Source organism: Tripterygium wilfordii, chromosome 1, assembly GCF_013401445.1.
Source record: "Tripterygium wilfordii isolate XIE 37 chromosome 1, ASM1340144v1, whole genome shotgun sequence".
NCBI lineage: Eukaryota > Viridiplantae > Streptophyta > Magnoliopsida > Celastrales > Celastraceae > Tripterygium > Tripterygium wilfordii.
The window spans coordinates 7940578-7965949 of record NC_052232.1 but is presented as its reverse complement, the minus strand read 5'-3'; the positions used below and the strand labels follow the sequence as shown (position 1 = coordinate 7965949).

Below are 25372 nucleotides of genomic sequence, written 5' to 3'. Positions count from 1 at the left end.
ATTGCTACTCGGCCCAATCAAAATACAGATTTGGGCAGAGATGGGTACCAATCATTGGGCCACGTTGGCCTAGACCAACTTATTGGGCTAAAATAATTTTATCGAGCTCGGCCCGAATTTGACCCAGCTCGACATTTGATTTGAGAGACCTTCGACTCACGCATACGCACCAGAGAGAGGAGACGGAGGGGTTGGTCATCAATGGATGCAAATGGTCTAAGAACCATGAACGCGATAAACCCTCTTCATTTCTCTATCAATTTGAGATCAAAAGCTTCTCTCTTTCGCCCTCTCTACTTTTCCCAACTCAAGAACAAGATTGTTCCCTCTTCCCTCTCCTCCTCTTCACGCTTCTCTCCTATTTGCTCTCTATGTAACTCCCTTAGTCTCTCAACTTACACTTATTTTGAAAGTTGAATGTAATGAAATCTTCTATTTTGTTGCTGGGTTTTTGTTTTTAACTTGTTTTGGTATTTTTGTTATCTCATTGTGGATGCAGCTGGAAGTGCTAGTACCATCGCTCTTCCAAATGGGGTGGGTGAGGGGCTCAGCCAAAGCTCGCAAAATAAGCTTCTTCAAGTTGTATTGGTATCTCCGCAGGTATTGTCTGTACTCTGTAGGATATCGGAGTCTGGATGCTAATATTGTGGATTCTCTGTGACCTAGGTTTTGTGGTTAATTTCGTTTTCTAATGGGTAAATTGAAAGAAAGTGAAAGAAACTAGTTGAGACAATGCTGAGTATAGTGGGGTAAAACAATAATTTGTCATTAAAGATGGATTGATGTTTACCTAATTACCTGTTACTGATATGTTAAGCTTTATCATTGCGTTTTGTCTAAGTTTTCTGAGAGTTATATCATGCAGGAAAATTACGATTCAATCAAGTATTTGTTAGAATGACTAAATTTTAGATTGTGCATCCACTTTGTTGCCCTTTCTTCCAAGAATTGATCATAATTGATTAGTATAGACCGCAACATTTTGGCATTTCAGACTGAAGATGTAATATTTTATTTTTGTTTCTTTTTGGGTTGCAGACAACCTCAATTTCTCAAGGCTGGCTTTGAGATTTCTATTGTACTTCGCAGATTCCTGGAAATACGGGTTGCATTGCCAGAACATGTGCAGCATCAGCTGTTGGGTTACACCTTGTTAGGGTAGACATTTCCTGTTCTCATTTGAGTTATTTATTACTTATTTAACCTCATTTTCTCTGAGTATAAAGGCTTTATAAATATAAGGCCAATTAGTCAAGTCATTTACATGCTCTCTTTTTTTTTCCTCAGCCTTTAGGTTTTCAAGTTGATGACACGAAACTAAAGCGGGCTGGATTAGATTACTGGCCGTATCCTTGCATTTCTGTTTTATTCTTGGATTTTCTCCATCATTTTTCTTCAGTCTTGATCCTTTTCTTGATATATATAATATATCCTACGCTTTTCAAGTAGATCACTATACTGACTATTAACATGTTAGGGCATTATTTGCATGCCTTTTTGGTTCAAATTTGATAGGATATGGGCTACTTCAGAAGTCAAAACCATCCATGCTATTTCAGTAATTTATTTTCTTTTCTGTATTTTAGCTTTAGGTTATAGCATGCCGCTGGGTTTCATAATTTCTCACACCCATGACCCAACTATTTGAGTGATGTAGCCCAGAAACGGACATCTCTCACAACTACAAAACACATTGACTAGCATAACTGCATAAGCATAGCCAAGACGACCTAGTGAATAGTTACTTGATTATGTCTAGAATGCTCATAATATCTTTCATAATATCAGCTATTCTAGTGATATCTTCTGGTAAATATGCTGGGATATTTCTGGTTATTTTCTTCAGAAAATTCTTTTTTACTGATTATCTGCCCCCATCTTTATGAGTTTATGTATCACTTATATTATCAGAAGTCATATATTTAGGGACTGCTTATTATACAAATGCACCAGTGCTCCACTAGCTCTGCGTTCTATATTTATTTGGCATCATCCATTCCTTTTACTTTTCTGATACCAAAAATCCTTCTTTTTTAAGGAATTAACTTTGATGTTAGATATGTAGTTGTCAAAGTGCATAATTCTTGGGCAGAATTTCAAGACTATTTCAGGCAACAGGTTTTCATTTTCAACAAATGCTCCTTCAATCCATATAACAAATTTGGTTTCGTTTGTAATGTCTTTTTTTTATATCCATGAACACAGGAAGGGGAGAAGAGATTGCTGGCATTTACTAAAAGAGGAACGAAAATTCATTCCGTAAGTTACTTATCCTTGCAATCTCTCTATGGTCGTAAGTACATACAGAAAAAGTTCTTAAGTTGTCTAATATTTGAAGCAACTCCTTTAGTTGACAATCAAAGATGGTTTTTCCCATCTTTTTATTTAAATTTTAAATTCCTTTTTTTTTTTTGCCAATTTATTGACTGAGATTTGATGTCGGCTATCTTTTATTGTAAAAATGCAGGATTTTTCATACCGGAAAGGCGATTATCTGATATTTGGATCAGAAACTTGTGGTCTGCCACCCGAAGCATTGATAGACTGCGAAAGTGGGGCATTTGGGGGAGGTATGATTCGCATTCCGATGGTTGAAACATATGTGAGATGTCTGAATCTTTCTGTCAGTGTTGGCATTGCCTTATATGAAGCATCGAGACAACTAAACTATGAGCAGCTTCAATTCCAATCCGGAACTTGTATTGGCAGTGAAGAACAATCACTAATTACTGAGGATATTTTTGCATAATTTGATGGGTGTTTCCGATATTGAGTTCTGTTTATTTGACTTACACATATAGAGCATGGATTGAGGGATTGTTGGGTTCTATTCTTTGTATGAACTGTATGGAATTTCTACAATGTATTACAATATCTATGGATTGTTGCAAGGATTTAGCATCTTCTTCTATTCTCTATGCTGTCTATTATAGTAACTTGAGTTATTGCGACCAAATGGTGATGGGCTGGGCTAAGATTGAGCCCAAACGATATCTGAACCTGGTCGATGGGCTGGACTAAACGTGGCGTCTATCGGCATAAATCAAACCAATAGCCACAGCATTTTTTATTTTTTTTTTGGGAAAAAGGTCATGGAAATTGAGAATAAATTCATTAATGGGAAAGAGGCCGATAAGGCACTCAACCCATCATTAAAATGGAATTACAACCAATAAGACTAAAAAGAAATATAAAAAATACAAACGCTAAAACGATCGTCGTCGGACATCCCCAAATGATGCCCTATTCTACCGAATTTCGTCGGAAACCGAATATCGTCGGAAATCGAACGATATCGTATTACACCGGACTTTACCGGATTAGACAAACTAACATTAAAAACTAAACTAAACAAAGCGTATGTACTAACATCTAAATTATAGCATTATGTACCAAAATTTAAAGTATTTTCCAAATTGTTTATGTAACCCACCTTTTTGAGCCAAATAATTAAAGATTCATGGGGAAGGTGACCCCATCACGTGATAACTTTGATGATTGTCGTAATCAAGACAACACAATCCCATGTTCCCACCATACCTCTCATCAAAGCTTGACCTGTAGTGTTGGGGAAGTTTGGCACTTCAAGGCTTCTTATTGTGCTACGTGGCTTGCCTTTTGACCCTTAATTTTTCACAAAAATCGGTAAATATTTGATTTGTCTCCTCCAATTATTGGTTTTTTTTTTAATTTATTTTTCTGGGTGAATTATATGTATAATAATGTATTTTTGAACAATATAATGAAAATATATCACCCTTTATCATGGCCATTGAGACTATTTTTATGAGAATCATTACATGTGACCATGCCTAAAATATCCCTAATAATTACTAACATGATGAGAATTTCGGTGGAGGAATTGCGGATTTTCTTTATGAAATATAACGGTGTATAATTGCCATGGAGAAAATAATGAAGATGATCATTGTTTGCTTTTTTTTTTTTTTTCTCTTTTTGTCATACATTGTTATTTTTATTTTTAAATATGAAATGATTGTGATAATTAATACTCTTAGTAAAATGATAGCGCTATGTATTCATAATGAAATCATTCATAAATGGTTCATAAATTTATGTGACATACTCATTAAGTAAGATGACATCACAGTTTTTGACTTTTTATTTCTTAAACGAAACTTCATAATGTTTTCTCTCAAAATACATGTTAGATTTTTTTAAAAAACATTACAGATTCGGATTCAGCATGTAAAACTCTTTCCAATAAAAGACTCATTATTGATAGGTTTAACCTAAGCGTCCTTAATTACATTATTTTTGAAACAATGTATAAAAATCTGTAACACTTAAAAAATGTAATTACGTACAGAAAAGTATAATAAGATACTGTGTTAGTCATAAACAACGTAATAAGAGACTGTGTTAATCATAAATAATATAGTAAGAGGTTGTGTTGATCAGAAACAATGAAATTGTCACATGATTATGGACAGTTATGTATGAAAAACCATATGGATATATATCATTTTTGAAAGCTTAATGTGCCAAAATATTCTAAATTTTTTGGTACCCATTTCGAAAATAGTGTGAAATGATATATGGATATATATCATTTGAAACCAAATGAAGCCTATTAAAAACCTTTTCCACATGGATATTAGTCATTGGGGAAACACAAGTTCTCACAATGTTTTTTTTTTCATACCATTAAAGTATAGTATACTAGCACCAATTGAAGATAAGTTACGAGAAAACTATTTAAAATGGTATAGACATATACACCACAGAGATAGCAGTACAATGTTGAGGAGAATCGAGGTAATTTGTATATGAGAGAATAATGAGGAATAAGAAGATCTAGAAAAACATGACTTGAGATGATAAGAAATGATATAGATTTAATAGGAGTAAGGAGTAAGTGGTGGAGCCACTTAGACTTACACGGTAGATAATATTATCTATCATTAAAGAAATGTGCATGACTCTTGAATATCAATTAGAGACATACATTGCAAATATATGAACGGAGATATATTTAATCAGTTGAAGGGGCATGGTGATATTTCTAATTGCTAGCACAAACAAAAAGCATCTCTATTTTGCTTGTGTATTGTTTTTGAAGTTAACATTGGTTTGCCTATAGCAACGACAAATATAGAAATATGCTTTTTAAGAATGAATTGTCTTGTATGTTTTATAAAAAAAATACGTTTGTAACTATTACTAATTATGTTGCAGTGAGGAGTTTCCAAAAATATCAAAATTTGTAGAAAACAATTGTGATAAATAAAGATGTAATGTTTTATTTCTTGAAAATATTAGTAGTGACTATCTTCGCACCACATAAATAAATAGAAAATCTGGGTGCACTAACCTCAGACCCCCACTACTTATTTGTACCCCTAATAAGTTTAGATCCTGGATCTGCCACTGAAATAAGTTGATGAAAGTATGATCTAAACATAAATGAATGACGATAATGAATATATACAACGGATTCCTTTTGATCTTCTCATGTATTCATATAGCCGACCCTAAAATTTAGAATAAGAAATAGAGAGAAAAAAAAAAGAAAGGGAAAAAAAGGAGGAGGATTTGTTAAGCAACAAATGAATGTGACTATCTTGAGCATCCATTCACATGGGCTTTTAATTTATCTTTTTTCCTTTTTGAGATTTCCATGATCAGAAAAAAGGGTTTGGGGGGTAGTTAATAGTTATGCCCAAAAACGTGTATATTATATAAACAAACCAGTCCTCCACTGTCTCTCCGTCCATTCAATATAACACGCAGTAGCAGTGAGGACTGAGGAGTGAAAAAATCATACTTGAGAGAGAGCGAAGTTATGGTGACCTTCATACACCTTATAACTACGTTATTGTTTCTCTCAGCCACCGTGAGCTCCTGTCCACCGTCGGACCTTGAGGCGCTCTTGGCCGTCAAATCCTCCCTCAAGGAACCTTACTTGAAAATCTTCAACACATGGACAGGCGCTCAATGTTGCAGCAACTGGTTCGGAGTCAGCTGCGACCCCACAACTGGCCGAGTCGCCGATCTGACTCTTCGCGGCGAGTCCGAGGATCCGATTTTCCAAAAATCAGGTCGTACCGGGGGTTACATGACTGGTTCTATTGACCCCGCCATCTGCCGCCTTGACAAGCTTACTACACTTATTGTCGCAGATTGGAAGGCTGTCTCCGGCCAAATCCCTACCTGCATTGCCACTTCTCTCACTTCTCTGCGAGTCCTCGACCTCGTCGGGAACCAGATCTCGGGGAATATTCCGGCCGACATCGGTAATCTCCAGAGCTTAGCAGTCCTCAATCTCGCCGACAATCAGATCTCTGGTGGGATCCCGGCGTCGATTGTTAAACTGAAAAGCTTGAAGCATCTAGATCTTGGCAACAACAAGATTTCCGGCGGAATCCCTGCTGATTTCGGGAACTTAGTAATGCTGAGTCGAGCGTTACTGAATCGGAACCAACTCACCGGTCCAATACCGAGTTCAATCGGTAAGATGTACAGATTAGCGGATTTGGACTTGGCAATGAACCAAATCTCCGGGTCAATTCCACCCGAGTTGGGCAAAATGCGGGTCCTCTCGACCCTGAACTTGGATAGCAACCAGATTTCGGGTCAAATACCGCCCGCTTTATTGAGTAACTCAGGCATGGGTATTCTCAACCTAAGCCGAAACGCACTTGAAGGAAATATACCGGATGTTTTCGGTTCGAATTCTTATTTCATGGTACTTGATTTGTCGTACAATAACTTGAAGGGTCCAATACCCGGTTCGCTGTCGTCGTCGAAGTTTGTGGGGCACTTGGATTTGAGCCATAACCACCTTTGCGGATCCATCCCGATCGGGTCGCCGTTTGACCAATTCGAAGCGCCGTCGTTTGCTAACAACGATTGTTTATGCGGGAACCCATTGAAGACATGCTAGTTGTTTCGGTTCGGCCGGTATATTAACAGTCCTCTTGTTGTATGTGTTAATTTTGTGCACGTATATGTTGTAATATTTTATTGTGTGTGTTTATGATTAATTAATGTGATTCCAAAAGCAAATACTCTAAGTTGATAAGGACAAGAACACAGTAGTAGTCTGCCTGCATGCATGTGAAAACTCAAATCCTGAATGAACCTGATCCATGGACACCATCATTGTGGTGGTAAAAGTCGTAATGCAAGAGGAATCGTTATCATTATTTTGTTATGACATTTATAACCGCCTTTAATTAAGAGATATGGGGTCTCAGTAATTTATTTAAAATTGTAAGATCTACAATTTGAATCTAATGATTTGTGAGATGACGTTTGCCACATCACTCCATATCTTTATTTTTTTACTTTTTAAATTTTTTTGAATTTTTTCTATCATTAGATGTGAATTGTAAATTTTAAGGAATTATTGAGCCTTCAAATCCCTAATTTAGGTAGATAACGAGACAAATAAACATTTATGGAAATTAGCTTATCGACTCTGTGTACAATTTGGGAAGAGGTTTTTTGAAAGAAGAATCTACTTCAAACTGACATGCCTTAATGACTAACACTCTTTCTGACTCCATTAGTTTCAAACATTAAAAAGGATGTTTATGATTAATATAGCATTTACGGGACGTTTGATTGGTTCATCTCACATAATTATGAACCAAATGCTGCGTTAGGATCTTGTGATTATATATATATATATATATATATATATATATATATATATATATATAAGTATCACCATATAACTTATCAATGAGACACAGGAAAGCTTTATGCACATGATGAACAAATCAGCAAACAGTAAACAGCTTTTCACAAAGAGATTCGAACATGAATAAGATAAAGAAGATCACATGGATATTGGATTTGGATCTCCCACTTGCAAAAAGCCATATGCGTTTCAGTGATTGAATGCCCCACATAGCCATGAAAATCAACGAAACAAATGCACATGCTTATTGTACTACTATATCTTATTCATCTTTTTGTCTCTGTATTTGTATTGGTTTACAGAAACTACATGCATTCACTTTTAATGAAAAAGGAACAGCTTGAAATACATCTCCCAGTTTTACCCAACACTACTTATCAAAGAAAACAACTAGCCCATGGCCTGAAATAGATTAAGTTTTTAGTTGCAGAACATAAATGACACCATTTAAAAGATTTCTCATTGCAGTTATGCTCGGCTGCTCATTTGATCCGAGGCTACACAATTCGTTTAGAACAAAAGAGTCAACAATGTTAATTCAATGATTTGGAAGATGTGTAACATCACAATAACATTTTTATTTTTTTATTTTTAAAACTTACCTTATTTTTTTCCCTAGCATTAGATAATTGTACAAGCTAGAGAAGGCAGAAGTCAACACTCTTACATAGCAAATGCGCGTCTCCGGATTATTTAATATTATCCCAAGTTGACAGATAATCACATTTAATTTTGGACATATTTGGTGGAGTGACTGGCAACTGAGGCACAGTTGTGCTTGCATGCACCATGTGCTTAGGTTGCCAATGCAAGGACCTAGTCTTTATGTGCAGGTCCTTACAATCCAGCAAATGAAAAGTAGATGAGCAGTGGTTACATAAATGTCTCAACAGAGACATCTTCCCACCCCCACAGTACCCTGTCTTATGTTAGTTTTATGAATTCTTCAACATAACGTTTAAGCAGGACAAAAAAAAGATAAGAGAAAACGAACACAATAGAAAGAATGCTGAGTAAAAGGTCTCGATGTTACTGCTGTTCTTGGACTTAAACTGCCATATGATTTTCAATGAAATAATTTGGCAACTGAAGGATGTACAAGTAACATAGTACCACCTCATATGAAATAATCAAAGACTGAGAATGGTATGACATGCCAAGCCAAGGACAGGAATATGATACCAAAAAAAAAAGAAAAGAAAGCACCATTGTAATGGGAGGACTTTGGAGAATATATCTCATAATCAGATACATTGGAAAAGAAAATGCATGCATGTTCATATATCAAAGAAGTATTGGAGCAAATTAACACATTCCCATGAAGATAGCAACTAAAGTATCTGCAAAATTACAACAAATTGATCGTTGATTGACTTTGAATGGGGTAGATTTAACTCTAATGATAAGAACAACAGCTGTAAATTGTATATTGGATGATAAGAAGAAGAACTTCAAGATTTCACATAAGGCAGGAAATGCCTTCATTTTTTTTTATTGTAGTTGTCCCTCTATGGTCTACTTAAGATCATAAGGCAGCATAAGTCAAGCTGAAAATAATATAACTAGCTAGTAGCTAGCTTGATATGCAATTAAATGAGTTGGCAAGATAAATTCACATTTCAGAATCAAATCCAATATTCCAAAACCCATCAGGAGTCAAGGGAGGGACATACCTATATCGATGCCTAGATACACCATCGTGATGCTCACAGCGGGAACTCTGATTATTACCATTGCTTTCCTTACCTTCATTATTGGGAAGTACCGCATCATAAAATTTTTTACATTGCTTGCATTTGACTCCTTTTAAACTCTCCCGCTCAGCCTTCTTTCTCACTGGTTCAACATACTTGAAACCTCTTTTGCCATCCATTGCGACTGGCATCTGCATCTTTTGTGAAATAAGGCCAACATTCATATCCTGTGTTTCATCATCTGAGCTGTCAGGACAAATTTCTCCTGGAACCTGGATTGGGATGTTATGATCTTCCTCTTTCATCAGTTTAGTCAAGTTTCCTCTAAGGTTTTCAATGGGTGTATCAAGAAAGTCATCATGAGGATCAGGCCCATCTATGCATTTGTTAGACCTAGTACCTCTCCATGAAGATGCGGATCGCTTTCGACCAGTTATTGGAGCAGATTTTGCAGAGAAGGGGCACTTGGGTGCAGTAGTAGCAGTGGAAGTTGGAGAATGAAATCTTGAGGTTTGAACTGGTATGGTTCCCCTAGCATCCTCCATACTATCATCAGCCTCATTCTTCACTTTGTTTGTCCCACAAGCAATTGCGAAAGTATTTACCTTTTCATCTTCAATATCTGCAATACCAAGCAAAAGATAATTGATTACAATCATGGGTAAAAGCTGAAGAAATACTTGCTAAACACAATATTCATTGTTCTATCATTAATCAATTAACAAAAAAGAAGAAAATTTTCATAAAATAATTAGATTGCTTATGATTACAGCTACAGAAGTTTGTTTACAACTAAGAATAGCAGCAGTGCAACCAGTTAAAAAGACAAGGGGAAATTGAAAAATAAGAAGACCAAACAGCTGATGCAGTCTCCATCATGCATTTCATTTGTTTTGTATTGGTCTTCAAATTAGAATGCACACCACATATTAAGACAAACGAAAAATTTTGAAGGAAAATTAGCCACAATGCTGAATGCCAAGACAACCATCCGTTTTCAAACTGTCTGGAAAAACTCATTAAGTAGATCACCATGACAGTTAATCAACCATGTTTGCTCATCTTATGTAGACAAGGAAAAAAAAGGAAAAAAAAAAAAAGGAAAGAATGGAAGATACTCCATAAGATCTTACCAGGTGAACTCTTTGCATCCTGATGATGCCTCAATGAATCACTGCCATTTCCTGATTTTTTTGGTGGATGCATTTCCTCTTCAAAACAACCCAACTTTTTGCAAAGGAAGTTGTATTGAGATTTCAGACTTTTGTACCTTTCAACAGCATCCCTTCTTTTCTTCTTCATGGCCAATAACTCTGACGCTTTTCTTTCCATCTGCTGAAGTAACATTTCATATGAATCCCTCCCCTTGGTCCCCTCAATGCTCGTTTCTCTCAGACTCAACTGTAGCTGATTAACTTTCTCCTCTAACTGATTAACTTTGACCAAAAGCAACTTTTTATCTTTCTCACACTCTTCCAGCACCTCTTTTTTCTCGACTATTTCCAAGCCATTTCTTTCAACTTGTTGAAGTAATTCTTCTAGCAATTTTCCTCCCTTCTGTACTTCCTCTGTCTTTTTCCTCAGCTCCCTTCGTAGTTCACCATCACTCTCCTCCATCCTATTCAATTTGGTCAAGAGTAGTGTCTTCTCTCTTGCATGATCAGTCAGCAGTTGTTCATTATTCATAATCTCTAAGGCTTGGACTTCTATCTTCTTGAGCAAATTCTCTTTCAACTCTTTTCCCTCAGATACTTCATGAGTCTTTCTCATGAGCTCCTCTTTGAGCTCTTCGACTCTTTTTTCTAGGCTCCTCACTTTGATAAGAAGCACATCAGCCTTTTCTTCATGTTTCTTCAATTGCTTTCCTTTGTCCACCACCAGAGATGCTTTCGATTGAACCAGCTGGACTAACTTATTATGCAATTCCATTCCTTCATCAACTTCCCTAGACTTCTGGTAAAGGTTGTTTTCCAGTTCATCGATTCTGAGCTGTTGACTTTTTAGTCTCATAAGTAAGTTACTCTTTTGTTCCTGGTCTCCCAACGTTTTTATCTTTTCAAGTATGAGAGCCTCTTTCTCTTCAAAAGCTTGTTGCTTCTCCAAGTGCAGTCTCTCTATTTGGAGCAATAGATCTCTTTCCTTCTCTTTCCATTTATCTTTTGCAGCTTTCCTAGCTTCAGAATAAATTTTCACCAAGGTTTTGGATTTTGATTGAAAATTTGGGAAAAGCTGGCTGCAAAATATGTACTCTATCTGAGAAATCCTGTCCTTTGCTTCTTGAATAGTAGCAACCAGAATAGTACTAAGCCCAGAAACATACTTTGCACCATTGTCAATGTGATAACTAAATTTTGTAGAGCTTTCCAGGTGTTCCTCCATCTCTGAACAGAAAGAGACAAATACAGCCAAGTTAAGACTTACATATCTATTGAATCTATCATCCAATAGAAGTAATTTCTTCCCTTTCAGTCAAGAACTTCAAGATCATTTGTGAAATCAACTTTTGAACTATATATATGTCATCTACAAGAAGAGGCCCAAAATTTCCTCAAAATATGCTAAAACAGCGAAACCTACCGATCAAATTTCATATCATAAGCAAACTTGGAACAAAGAAACATAAGACTACATTGTTTCCCATCCTAAATTGCAAGAAAAGGAGACACCACCTGGTGGTGCAAGGGTCACAAGTTGGCGCGGCGGTAAGGAATTTTTACAAGGACAGCGGTAGGGATTATGGAAGAACAGATGTACAATGTACTTGCTAAATTCAAGCTGAAAAGAAAGATTAAACAGAGGTAAATTGCTCTCAATAAACCTCACCTATGTCAATTGTACAGAAATTAAGAACTACCAATCCGTTCCAGTTCAACTAAGCAAATCGAATATACAGGGAGGGAGCTCAAAACCATTACGATATCAGATTCGCCTTCTGATAGGGAATTCGTAGAAGAAACACACATTTTGGGGCATTTCGCAATTGACAAGCAATCAAAAACTTTGGCGAATGAAATTTAGTCGAAACATAGAAGACACAAAAGGCACATACGATCAGATAATGAAGCAGAAAATGCGCATAATTACCTTTCGCTTCCTTATCTAGTTGATCTGATGAAATGGAGGATCCAAATGCGAGAGAAATGGAAGCTGGATCGATGACTAAACGAGGTCGTATCGGTCTGAATTTGGACTTGACTTCAATAGGCAGGGAAACCGTCGACGGTCGAGATAGCTGCCGTCGTCGTTCAAGCTTCAGGACTTCACTGCGTTAAATTGAAAAGGGCAAAAAAATAATCCAGAAACGACTTCGTTTTAGTCCCTCGCTCTCTCTCCCACACCCGCCGGCTCTCCTAATGTTACTGAGCTCACCAATTTGTATCAGTTTTAAAAGCTTGCCGAGAAAGACACTGACTAGTGGGCTCATTGGGCCTTTATCGTATACTGGACAGTGTTGAGGGGACTGACTAATATTGGGTTTTTGTTTTGGGCTTTTCTTCAGGGAGATGATGGACTCTGAGGAGAAGCCCAATTCTAGTGCTGTAGAGACTAGAGATAACTTAGATAAGGGTGAGGGATAATCCGGGGGCTTCTGCCCAACCACTGGATTTGGGGTGGTACCCGCTGTCGTAGATGAAAATGCCATGATGATCACCATTGATATTAGTCTTTGATTTCTTAGAGCAAGCAAACAGAGCTAGAGCAAAATGAGTGAGTTGCATGAACACCAGAGTTAGTTCTAGTCACAAGTACGAGTGCAAAGAAATCAAACCTTGTCAGTGAAAATTAAGGATGACAACTCTATCCGGACCCTAACTCAAATTAGATTATTATCCGATTTATTTATCCATATTTAAACCAATATGCATTAGATCAATTAACTATGTCCGAAATTCAATCCAAATTTGGGTCTGAACATGTAAATATTTTATAAATACGTAATATTGTTCGACTGAGAACCGACTCGGAACCTTTTTTTTCCACTCCTAGTAAAAACCTACTCTGCGGAGACAGGAGATGGATCCCAGTATCCCACAACACACATTCTAGTATAACTTTTATTTGGTAACAGAGCCCAGCCAACATACTAAAACATAACATACACCATACGTGAAAAACTATTGGTTTAGGAGTTCAAATTTGGCAAGCAAAACCAGGATTACATCGACCAAACTTAGCACATTTGTACCAAGATGAGTGAAAGATCACTATGTGTATAAGAACTGGCACATGAAGCAAGATGAAAACAATAGTGGATATGACAAGTCAAATGATGTAAAACATAAAAGTTAAATATCATTTCAGTGCAGAAATTCCCTTTTGAGAATTCAAAACAAAACCAACATTTAAAATGATAAAATATATTAGCCAAAATTGGAGGTTCCACAGACATACCACTTCACTCTTTATCCTAAAATGTAGAATGCTTCATTCTTCTTCCTCAACGACCTTGGTGCCCAAACCCTTTAAACCCTCTGGAGGGATCTCAGCAATAGTCACTAGTGAGTAAAACTCCTCCTTGGCATCTTCTTCATCGTTCCTCTTTCGAGCAACGCGAACACGAACTCTTCTTGGTACACTCCTGATTCCACGGCTCCAAATATGCTTGTTTAACTTGACATCCACTCTAATGTCAGTTGTCCCCATGGCCTTTTGAGCAAACTTTCTGATTTCCTTTATGGCCTTTGGAGCCTTCTTCTTGAATGTACTGCACAATTTAAGTCATGAGGATGAATGTCAAGAATAGTTTCCACACAGAAGAACAAATATCCATAGCTAGGAAAGTACAGTACAAATGAAAGCCCTACAACAACACAAATGCTGAAGCTAAGGCAATCACTGAAATCAGAGGGGAAACTATATACAAAAGCAAACTAAACTTTTGGAGTCATGTCAACATGTTCTTACAATTTTTAAAATTACAAATGACAACTTGCATATGCTACAATTCCAACATGATTTTTACACATGCATTGCATATCATTAGCTGTGAGCCATGAAAGGTGGAATATATGTATGTACGATGCCAACATCATCATGATAAGATCCCCAATAATGTCAATAAATAATCTGAGGAACTTCTGGCAACGTGACACTGGAAGACATCCAAAAATAAAATAATAGAACATGATGAATATTATCAATAACACTGATCACAAGTTCACAGCAGGTCAAAATAGTAACATCTTGCTCCTCAGTTAAGCTTACTCACAGATACAACAGACCAATTATTTTCTTTCAGGTGCGTTCTGATTCACAAATGCTCCAGTATGGTTAATGTTTGACCGAAAATAAAATAGGTGATTCTATCTATGTACACAAAAACAACTAACGGTAGTAAAAAAAACTACAGTGGTTCAAACCAAATGTAAAATACCAGTAAAACAAAAACTAGGATACACAATGTGCAATCCTTAATCTGAAACAGATTCTAGAAGGACCTCGAAAGGACATGCAGGAAAACTGGAACCAGTGAATGGCACATAAAAGAAAGGAAATGCAGGAAAAAAAACGCACAACGAGTTTGATAAAATTCCTTGTAGTGAAATAAAAGCAGAAAATGAAGCCAAGCAAAATGGGACACCAACACACAGTACATGCACACACGAAAAAGGGTTTTTAAAGTTGACATCACCCTGAACCTGAAACCACATAAAACTGTATGAACTGTTCAAATCACTTCAAAACAATATTGAAACTAAAGTACCAAAATCAATCGGATGAAACAACCGTATCTATGATATAAATGCTGCAAAAAGTAATTTCAAATACATGCCAAAAATCCTGTACTAGGACATGCACGAATAGTCCACAAAAATCAAAGAACAAGGCACATTACTACTAGCCAAAATAAGCCTTCCTAAAGAAAAACGAGGCCCTCTACAAACTTTCAACACTCTATCACTACTTATAGTTATTGCTGATGTTTCAATTGAGCTGAACTGTGGAGTCATGGTTTTACTTGATCTGATTATGGTCTTGTCCAAATTTTTGTAAGTAGTGATAGAGTGATAGAGTGATAGAGCGATAGAGTGTTGAGACATATGTTTGCACACTTCAGCTCACTTGGGTTTCTCCGAGAACCAAATTTATAATCAAACCATAATCAGATACAAGTAAAACCTTATTCTACAATACCCTTGACAACACATTCATCCCAGGGAAACTTCCCACTAATATCCCAGAATTTTCCACCAGCAAAATGGTTAGTCCAAGGCACTCAATACAGATTAATTAACCAGAAAATAATTATAGCGTACCGCAAAACTCTCCGGTACCCTAATATTAGACCAATCACATCAAATACAAATTAGCCAAAAAAACACACACACGGAGAGAATCGCTAAGTAAATCGAACAAAATCAGAGACATCTAACAAGCTCACTGACCAACTACAGAAATTTGAATGAATTTAACACAGTATAACTACCTCCAAATGGATCAGATCTAAACCATCAACAATTAAAAAAAAAACCTTAGACTACGACACGAACAAACTTATAACTACAATCGCAGAGAAGAAGAGAAAATATTGATTGAGTTACCATCCGTGCAAGCGTTTGTGGAGGTTGATGGTGTACTCTCGAGTAACAACCTCTTCCTTTCTTCCTTTGGCTCCCTTCTCCACCATTTTCGCAGCTCTATACAGTTCCTTCCGCTCCGCCGGACGTCAAAAATACTAAAGCGGAACCCTAGCTTTCATTGCTAATAATTATATTTGGCTTCAGTTACATAAATACCCTCGGTTTTCACAATATTTCCATAAGACCTTTTTGAAATCGTGGATTTTTCCTTGGGTCTGTGGGCCTGGATCCAATTAATGGGCCTGGTGTTGGTTGACGAAAATGAAAATAATTAAAGTATCATAGAAAAATTCTAACTTACCAAAATAAATAAATCATTCCCAACTCAGAGTTGGCTTGGTGGTAAGATGTCAGGATTAGGATTAGGATTAGGTTCTACGTTCAACTCTCAAATCAAACAAATTTTTTTTAGAGTTAATCTCGTGGGATAAAAATCATAAAATATCTTTTAATTGTCTAATGTATGTGAGATGGAGAGACTCACGTGCCCGGAATTTACCATGTAAGACGAAGTTCGTGTTTTGGATGGTTTCATGCAATCATTCCCTTCAAATACCTTGGTATAAGTCGCAAACTATCGATCTTGGAGAATCAAATTGGGGCCTCTCAGTTAGAATGACATAAAAAAGTCAAAATGGTCACTTATATATGTAAATTTTATTATTATTAAGATAATTATATGTTTTTAATTATACGTGAGGTATTTAGATTGACATATTTATTTTTAACCGATAAAGACAACTTACAAGTTTATAGTTTAGAAATCTAATATATATCTAAACTCATGCCGTTAAACCCGCATGCACAAATGTTTTCCATCTGACAACAAGATAAGTTGAGCCAAAACACAACTCGTGGTCACAACAGTATTGCCCCAGTGAAATCGAACTCAGAACCTCTCAAGTCCATACGATTTGATCTAAGAAAGATTTACCAATTAGACTCTCACTTAAGTGGGGTTTGGATTCACATACCCTCCCAAACATTAGTATTGATTTATTGATATAGACATAAGGCAAATGTGATCATTTTCCACAAAACATTGTCCCACAGAGTGGCAAAGGTAGATGGATGAGGTGTCGGATTTGAGTTGTGAATAAAGTAATGTAGATGAAATGGCCACATACGGCTCGAGTAGCATCTTCATGGGGAATTAAAAGTTGGCAAGTCAATTCCAATAAAGCCAGTGCATAATGAATAGATTGAAGGTCACTATATATATGTTTGGTTGGTTGGATGGTGAGAAAACCCACTTCATTCTTCTGTTCATTTGACAGCTGTTTGGTTTAGTGCACTTGATATCGTTGTTCCATAATCACCACTCTTCGGAGCATCTTTTATCCTACCATTTTCATTATATATATATATATATATATATATGCAATTTATTTTAGTCTACTCGGTAACTTAGATATTCACTCTTCTATCACTAAGAGGTCATGGGTTCGAGTGAGGGATGCGAGATATTTTCGAGTAGGAGAGACGAGGTATTTTCTTGAAATAAAATCTTGAGGAAAGAGTATGAAGGTCAATAGAGGTATCCCAGAGCGTTTATAGTTGACATGTTTTCTCGTAATGTTTGTTAATGAGATAATCACCTTGTCCTCTACTCAAGAGTTGCATCTTAGTTGCAATGTTGATAATAACCCATAAATAGAGGAACAAATCCAAATACAGGGTGAAACTAAGATGATTTTTCATAGTTAATAAAGTCTTCAAGATTTTTCAATAATTTTGTCCTGTTGATGTTGTTCAAAAATCAAACTATGGATAGATTCCTTCCAATGTATCCATAGATGGAAAAAAAAAGAAGATGGAAATTCATGAGCTGGATACCAATATGATATATGTATATATTTTATGTTTTGATAATTATTTAAATAAAATGTTGATAATGTTGGTTGATGTTACGTAATACAAAAGGAGCCCTTATATAGGGGATGTAAAGGGGAAAAAACCCTAGAGAAATTGGTGTTCACATTAGTCAAATCTAGAAAAGTTATTCATATTTCCTCTACATTCCACACGCATCAGTACTTCGGTCGATGAAGACCTCTAAAGAAATTTACTTTTTATAAAGTCTTGCTAACCATTTGAGTGTCAAATTGTATGGACTCAAGATAATTACAGTACTTCGTTCGATGAAGACCTGTAAAAAAACTTATTTTTGTAAAGTCTTGCTAACCATTGGAGTGTCAAATTATATGGACTCAAGAGATGGGAGATCCTGGATTCAATTTTAGAAACAATATAATTATCACCACGCTTTGGACTATAACGAAACTTACCACGTCGCAACATAGGAAAATTATATAAGGGTCCAGTTTGGATGACAATTTTTGGCAGCATTTATACTACTTGCTAGTATAAATGCTCCAAGTCATCCAAACAGCAATTTCATGGCACTAAATCCAAGAGCCTTTTTCGTAGCATTTCTACTAGTTACAAAATGCTCCAACTTTTTATAATTTCACAAATTTTAACCAGTTTTTTCCTATTTTATCCCTAATCAATTATTGATATGCCAAGAATACCCTAAATAAATAAATTGTTATTAAAATCCTTCTCATTAAATAAATAAATTCAATTTATTTAAATTGATAATTGATTAATTAATTTAGAATATATTATTATCTTGAATTTAATTAAATTCATTATATTAATTTTATAAATTAATTTGTATGTGTGGATACAGCATATACAACTAATATATAAATACCCCTGCATGTAATTTGTCACAATATGCTACAAATCTCAAATGTTAACAGCAGAAGTTCAACCAAACACCTACCTAACATTCAGGCAACATATCTGCTATTAAAATTGTCCAACATTTCTGCTACCACCATTTCTGTTAATATATCTACTATTTTCAAAAAGCTTTACCAAACTAAGCCAAGTTTCTCAATTTAGACCCGTAATCTTATGTATAAAATAATTTCTACCTTTACGCCCACTTTATCACATATCACATGTCCATGTCAGTGAGCCACATAGCTCTTTTGTCAACAAAAATTTCTAGTTGCAAATAATTGAATTGACATCAAGCTCCTTAGCTTCGCTTCTAAGACACACACACGCCATCCGTATGGGCTGCCGGTGAGCAATACTTCTGAAAATACAATAATAATAATTTTAATTATAATTAATAATCTAGTTTCACAAACGAAAACCAAAACCATAGCTGATAGCAGTTTCTTTTTTCCTAACAAATAAAATTTAAAAAAAAATTATGGATCAATGGCACACGAACAATCAGAGAAATTTTGATCTTCGATGATCATGAGGGACAAACGATTTTTGATTCCATATTTTTCTCTCTAAATCGGCATCGTCTTTTGGGAGAGAAGAGATCCGATCTCCGTCGGTGAATCTTTGACTTGTATTCCGTCGATAAGCGACAGAGAATTTCTGAATTTTTTCACCAAACCACTCAGACTCTGACGATCTTCGCAGCCTTGACAACCGGATTCTCTCTTGCGATAGCCTCGCGACCGGCCGCCTTGTAATCGTAGCTGCAATCGTGTCGATCGGAGTACCGGTGTTCCCAACAGAAGAGCTCCCCGCATCGACAGCGGAATCCGGTCAGACCAACTCTCCTCCGACATCCGGAGCATCGGTTCACCACTCTCTTGTCCGTCTCCTTCTCCGTCGCCGCACCAGATTCCGCCCGATCTGGAGTCGGCTTCCGCCTGCCGATTGCATCCGGGGACAGATCTGGCTGCTCCGCTGCTCGTTTCTGGCTAGATCTCGTGCTCTTCTCGCCTGATGACGAGAACTTCAATACTCCACCTCCGGACACGGTTGATGCAACGGTGGACGTGCAGCTATTGGTGGTGCTTGCCGTGGTCGTGTTAAAACATTTCTGGCACATGTTATTGGTCGCCGGATTCCCGGTAACTCCACAATTATTGACGCAGAGCGTCAAGGTTTCAGGTACTTTATACTCTGTCTCTTCTTTCTCCGTCCTCTGTGCCATGATTTCTCAACTAAATTTCTTCAAACCGATCTCAAAAAAGAGCTACGGAAGATCGATTTGTGAACTTCGTTGATTTCTGTGTATTTAGAGAGAGGATGAGATAAAAGCCAGAGAGGCTTTGGGCCAAGATGATGCGGGGAAGAGAGAGGGGGCTGGATTTGAAGCGATTGAGAGGTCGGTAAAATGAATATGGACCTCACACAGACGCGTATGAGACATTACTTTTTGGGAGGATTTCTAATTTGACAGAAATGACCTTATGAGTTTTCATTAATTACGGTGATCTTGGCCTTTCTAGATTGTTTTCTGACGTGTACTACTGCCTCCTTTTAACTTTTAAGACAATAAAATAAAATAAAATACTCCAAGGGTCATTGGGACCATTATATTTTTTTGGAAAACTTGGTTAGGTGAGAGGAATTGAAATGATAATGTTTTGTCAGGACAATAAAATATATTGATACGATAACGTAAATTTGTGCAAATGAGAAGTACTTGTAGGGCCCTTTTGGATTTTTAATGAACGGATCATCGATAAGTAATCTTAATTTGTACTGTTTATTTGTTGGGTCTGATATACCCAGTCCACAAGTTCGAGGGAATATTAATATATATAGATAAATTCAGTTCTTTATCATTTACAACGTATTTTTTTTTGAGGATAATATCTTGTAATAACTTTGCAGTTAAGTGTGCTTCTATGATAACACTATTGAGATGGGTGACCTCTTGGAAAGACAAAGTCATGCGGGCTCGATGTATTTATAATAATCGGATAATCCAAAACGAACAATATTATTGATATTTATTGGGATGTAAATCCTAAATAAAGTGTTAAACCCCATAAATGAAGATAAGTTCGATAAATAAATTATAATAATTATTTTTAATAATAGTAGTCATCCCTCGTGGAGCTTATAGATTCAGACGTTTAAGAATAGAATTAGAATGGGGGGATTTAAATAGTGGGGTTTGGAGTCAATGTCTTAAAAAAAAAATTTGTGATTATTTATATGTTGTCTGTTAAAAAAATACGAATCCAAAATAAAATGTTGCATTATAAAAGCATATCCATAAATTGTTTGATGATTACAATTGAAATTTATGAGTTTTCATATGTTTTATAATATTGCATAATAATTTCATTAGAAATTTGATCACACACTTCTATATTGATGCATGTAACTAGACAATCATTGAGTCATTCATTCCCTATCCGATTTCGCAATCGTTGTTTCAGAATCTCCATAACAGAAAATGCTTTCTATGTAGTTGTAGTTGCGACAGATAAAGTTAAAACTAGTATTATGAGCTTATACACAAGGGATCAACCAAGTTGTTTATTGTTGCAACCATTTTCTCTACAATACCAACAATCTCATGAACACTTGCAAATGCATCATTTTAGTGTCAATGATGTATGGGTCAGCCTGTTCACTCCTAGTTTTTAACATGAGCCACATATTTAAGTCTATTGGGTTAAGGGAGACATGTAAGAGGATGTGTTAAATAAAAGTAAAATTTTTATATGTAATCTATTAATAATTTTTTTAAGGCCTCTTGGGTGTGGGTGGATCCTCCCATGAGAATAATTATAAATTTTATATAATTCCGCATTATGGTTCGGATTTTATGAAAGCATTCCTAGTAACTTGGTGACATGCATGGCAATGTAGCAACAAGGAGAATAAAATGAACCAACAAGGGATAATTCAGTTGATTGAGATTTTTCCCGGTGGTGGTCACAAGTTCAAGTTCTCCGTGCTACAACTTTTGCATTAGTTTTAACAAGTTGTTGGCTAAGCTGAACTTTGTAAATTAGATGTCATTGTGTTAAGGGTATTCTCAAATTGAGTGTTATGTTAGGCTGCTGTGACGGACAACAGTTATGGTTAAAACTAAATATCGCGACGAGTCGCCTATGAAAAAAAAATGAAAATTTGAAGGGTATGAGTGTAATTGTGAGATATCCACATGAGGTCCGTTTGGTAGAGTAGTTGAAGTGATTTTCAATTTGTTAAAAAAAGTTGAGCTTAAAACTGTGAAACATATTGTGAGGTGTTTGGTGAATTAAAAACCGACACTAACGGATAAGTTATGGAATAAAATATTATATCTTAAATTTTTTAATTTTTATAATAAGTGTTGTCTTTAAATCTAGTCTAATAAGTATAATTAATTATTAAAATTAATTTTATTTTTAATTACAAATATAATAAAATGAAAAAATGTTTAACCTTCACATTATTTTTATAAAACATTCATTATAAAATGCAATTTGATTTTTTCTTAAAACAATAATTATTATAAAATGATAATGTCACACATGTGAGGCCCATATTATTTAAAAGAACCAAAAAAATTACATTGGGGTGATTGTAAGTGGACTACACGTTAAATTAATTGAAAAAAAATAAAACAAATGGTCAAACGCCATCACCGTCTAGAAAAAAGCTCCTATTAGGAGCTTTTTTCCTGGGAGCGGATCCACTTGGAGTTGGAAGCCGCCCAAGCTGACCACACCCCACCTTTCCTTTTCTACAAGGTCACTCTCCGTGGCTCGTTTGTCTCAATGTTGAAACTCTTCTTAATGGCTAGAGTTTTTAATGTAATAAAACCAAAAAAACTACTATATTAGAGGCCGAACCCGAACAAATGAGCTGCGTCGGGTCCCAATTTAGGTGGGGCCAACAGCCTTTTTACAGCCATTCCGATAACGACGAGCTTCCAAACCAGTATGGGCGGTGGTGGCTGGTGGGGTCCGTCCACTTGACCCGGTCTACGCATTTTCGGTTAGAAAGTCAAATACGGCAGGAATGGACGGCTCTGATTCTGTGAAATTTGGTCATGGGCCGATTCCGAACTGGCGGCGGCGATCCCATTGGGAGCACGTGACAATACCACCAGATAGGTTTGCTTTCAACAGATTAGGATGGGTCCCATTTCCTGTATGTCCACGTAGGAGCTGACATTTGATTTCCATGTGCGATTTTAATATTCATATTTGTCATTATCTTTAGATTTCTGACTGTAAATTCCATTATTCCTTTAAAATTTAGGTATGATTAAATGTTAGGAGTGTACTATTATGCCATTTTGGTCACTTATGTCAAATTGTCAATGTAATTATATATAAACAGAAAGACAAACATGTCATTTTGTTTTGGTAAAAATATGTTATGGTTGTATTTGAGATGTCTAACTAATCCATAAAAATGCCAATGACAGTAATGTTAACTTAGTGGTAAAGTGCGTGCTTATAACACCGGAGTGAGTCCACAAGCCTCTACAGTGTAAGTTTGGACGTGCTAAACGAACTATCAAATGGAAAAAATGTTAAGTTTCTCGTCCCATATGGCTCAGGAGAAGACATAAAGTACAATATATAATAAACTAAACTTTTTATCTAATAACAAGCTTCTTCTTGGGTTCAAACTAGTATGGATTGGTGCTGAACCTAAAAAGACAAAGTCTTGCGGACTAGTATAAACTAGCCCAAAGCGGAGAAAGTGTCGCCCATAACTGACAAAGTATTATTAATGTGGAGGAACGGGTTGTTAAAATGGTAGTTATGCTCTCCCATTAAAATTCAATTCTCTCTGGAGTCATAATCTCACACATGAATTTCCATGAACTTCTCTAAAGCTCCCATAGTATATATGTACATATATATAACTGAATAATCAGCACAACCATGCTTGGCCTGTTTCCATAAACCTAAAGAGCATGAGCATGATGACACATGAAAGACACAACAAGCACATGTTAAGATGGCCTCCTTTCGGTCTGATGGAGGCATGCCAGACACACACTAGTCACTGCTTTTCAGACGTACAGCAAAACTATCAATGGCCATAATTTCTTAAGACTTCTAATCTTAATGGGATAAAAAAGAGAGCACCCTTTTCATAATTGTTTTTTTCTTTTTTCGATATTAAGAACAGCAACAGTGCTTCATTTGCCTAAAACACCATTAGAAAACCAGCAACAACAAACCAACCAAAACACTTGAGAAAAGCCATAACTGATCACCATCAGATGTAACCTGCAAAGGTTTCTCAAATTGAAGAGATGCCAAAATAAATCATGCCAACAATGTTATGCTAGGACGAAGAAGTTTTAGATTTTATCTAGCTTCTTGGTCATGAACACAGGGTTGGCATTGGCAATGGCAATGGCACGCCAGCTTGCAGCAGAAAGATAGTCATAGGAGCAACCATGTTTGTCCGAGTAGCGATGAACTGCGCCGAATACATCTCCACCCCACCAAACCAACGCGTTTCCTACAAGCGGTGCACCGCCGTTTTGGACTCTCTTTTCCATTCTCTGCATCTGTGTTGAGAGATGAAGGCAACAGTTCCAGTGAGGGCTATATGGGCTGGGCCTAGCACGACTCATTGACATTGATCAACGGGCCCTGCTGGCCCAGCCCCAAACTGGCCACCGACCCATTTGACACCTCTAGCTGTGAATGTGGAGAGGACAGGAGGAGACTGCCTCATTATTAACTTCAAGTGTCCCCATGGCAATGGATATCAGATACTTCTCTCCATAAGCAAGCTGTTATTTCAAATTGTCATCTTTTGAGTTTGAAAATCTTTCTGATATATGATTTTCTAAGTAACATAGCTTGGTGTGTTGAATGTAAAAACATAATCCTTTGTTGATGTTTTTCATTTTTTTTTTTGAATAATTATACAGCCTGATATTAATTCCATGTGTTGATTTTGTAAGAGTTTTGGACAAACCATACATGAATCCAATAATCCATTGAAGAAATTAGAAATTAAACTCTAAAGATATTTTATCTTTCAATTAATTTAACATCATGCTTGTTGGAAGAACAATCATAGGCTAATGTCCAACACAAATTGACAATTAATCACCCAATTACCCAAGACTAGTTGGGGGACCCTAGTAAAATAGGACCATCTAATATATTCAGAATTTAATTAAGTACAATGCTTATATAATATAGATATTTATTATGATTTTTTCTTAATTGGGAATATCATTATTATAAATAGTACCTAATATATTATATAAACAATCGATTTTTAGTGTTTTTTTTAAAAAAAGTTAGCTTTCATTAATGAAATATGCTACAATCCCAGATGAATTCTCTCTCTCCACCAGAGAGTGAATCTCCACTGAGTAGTCATGTAACAAAACTCTTAAATCACATAAGTTTCGTGATAAACGGGCGAGGATGTGAGCTATCGAGTTTCCATCTTGTCTCACCTACTGGTAAGCAATCACCTTTGTGTTTAAACTATTTGATTTGTCGAGTGAATTATCCCATAGGTGACTTGTCATTCATATGCAAATGTATTTTACATATGAATATTAGGGCTGTCCAAACACTACAAGGAATTGGGCTTGTACTCGAGGAACTATAGCTGCGGTTTTTCATAGATGCAGGTATAGTATTTTTTTTAGCCGTGGTTTT

At 36.2% G+C, this 25372-nt stretch overlaps 5 protein-coding genes across 5 annotated transcripts; 2 read left to right on the top strand and 3 right to left on the bottom strand.

Moving 5' to 3' along the window:
• The first annotated feature begins 163 nt into the window (after positions 1 to 163).
• On the top strand, positions 164 to 2911 carry LOC120000798 (putative tRNA (cytidine(34)-2'-O)-methyltransferase). The gene is made up of 7 exons (XM_038848938.1): positions 164 to 373; positions 500 to 600; positions 1090 to 1158; positions 1288 to 1346; positions 2058 to 2118; positions 2206 to 2259; positions 2468 to 2911. The coding sequence occupies exons 1-7, from the start codon at positions 202 to 204 to the stop codon at positions 2747 to 2749; spliced, it is 798 nt and encodes a 265-aa protein (XP_038704866.1). The 5' UTR covers positions 164 to 201; the 3' UTR covers positions 2750 to 2911.
• Positions 2912 to 5648: 2737 nt separating this feature from the next.
• LOC120000819 (DNA damage-repair/toleration protein DRT100-like) lies at positions 5649 to 7139 on the top strand. The gene has a single exon (XM_038849002.1). It carries the CDS (start codon positions 5807 to 5809, stop codon positions 6905 to 6907), a length of 1101 nt encoding a protein of 366 aa, XP_038704930.1. The 5' UTR covers positions 5649 to 5806; the 3' UTR covers positions 6908 to 7139.
• Positions 7140 to 9071: 1932 nt separating this feature from the next.
• On the bottom strand, positions 9072 to 12733 carry LOC119997946 (protein gamma response 1-like). The gene is made up of 3 exons (XM_038845193.1): positions 12448 to 12733; positions 10497 to 11744; positions 9072 to 9985 (listed from the first exon to the last, which is right to left on the bottom strand). Exons 2-3 carry the CDS (start codon positions 11740 to 11742, stop codon positions 9282 to 9284), a joined length of 1950 nt encoding a protein of 649 aa, XP_038701121.1. The 5' UTR covers positions 11743 to 11744; positions 12448 to 12733; the 3' UTR covers positions 9072 to 9281.
• An 865-nt stretch (positions 12734 to 13598) lies between these two features.
• Positions 13599 to 16066, bottom strand: LOC119997954 (60S ribosomal protein L31). The gene is made up of 2 exons (XM_038845203.1): positions 15906 to 16066; positions 13599 to 14068 (listed from the first exon to the last, which is right to left on the bottom strand). Exons 1-2 carry the CDS (start codon positions 15989 to 15991, stop codon positions 13789 to 13791), a joined length of 366 nt encoding a protein of 121 aa, XP_038701131.1. The 5' UTR covers positions 15992 to 16066; the 3' UTR covers positions 13599 to 13788.
• Positions 16067 to 19054: 2988 nt separating this feature from the next.
• On the bottom strand, positions 19055 to 20106 carry LOC120004009 (zinc finger A20 and AN1 domain-containing stress-associated protein 5-like). The gene has a single exon (XM_038853210.1). It carries the CDS (start codon positions 19921 to 19923, stop codon positions 19378 to 19380), a length of 546 nt encoding a protein of 181 aa, XP_038709138.1. The 5' UTR covers positions 19924 to 20106; the 3' UTR covers positions 19055 to 19377.
• Between the last annotated feature and the right edge of the window lie 5266 nt (positions 20107 to 25372).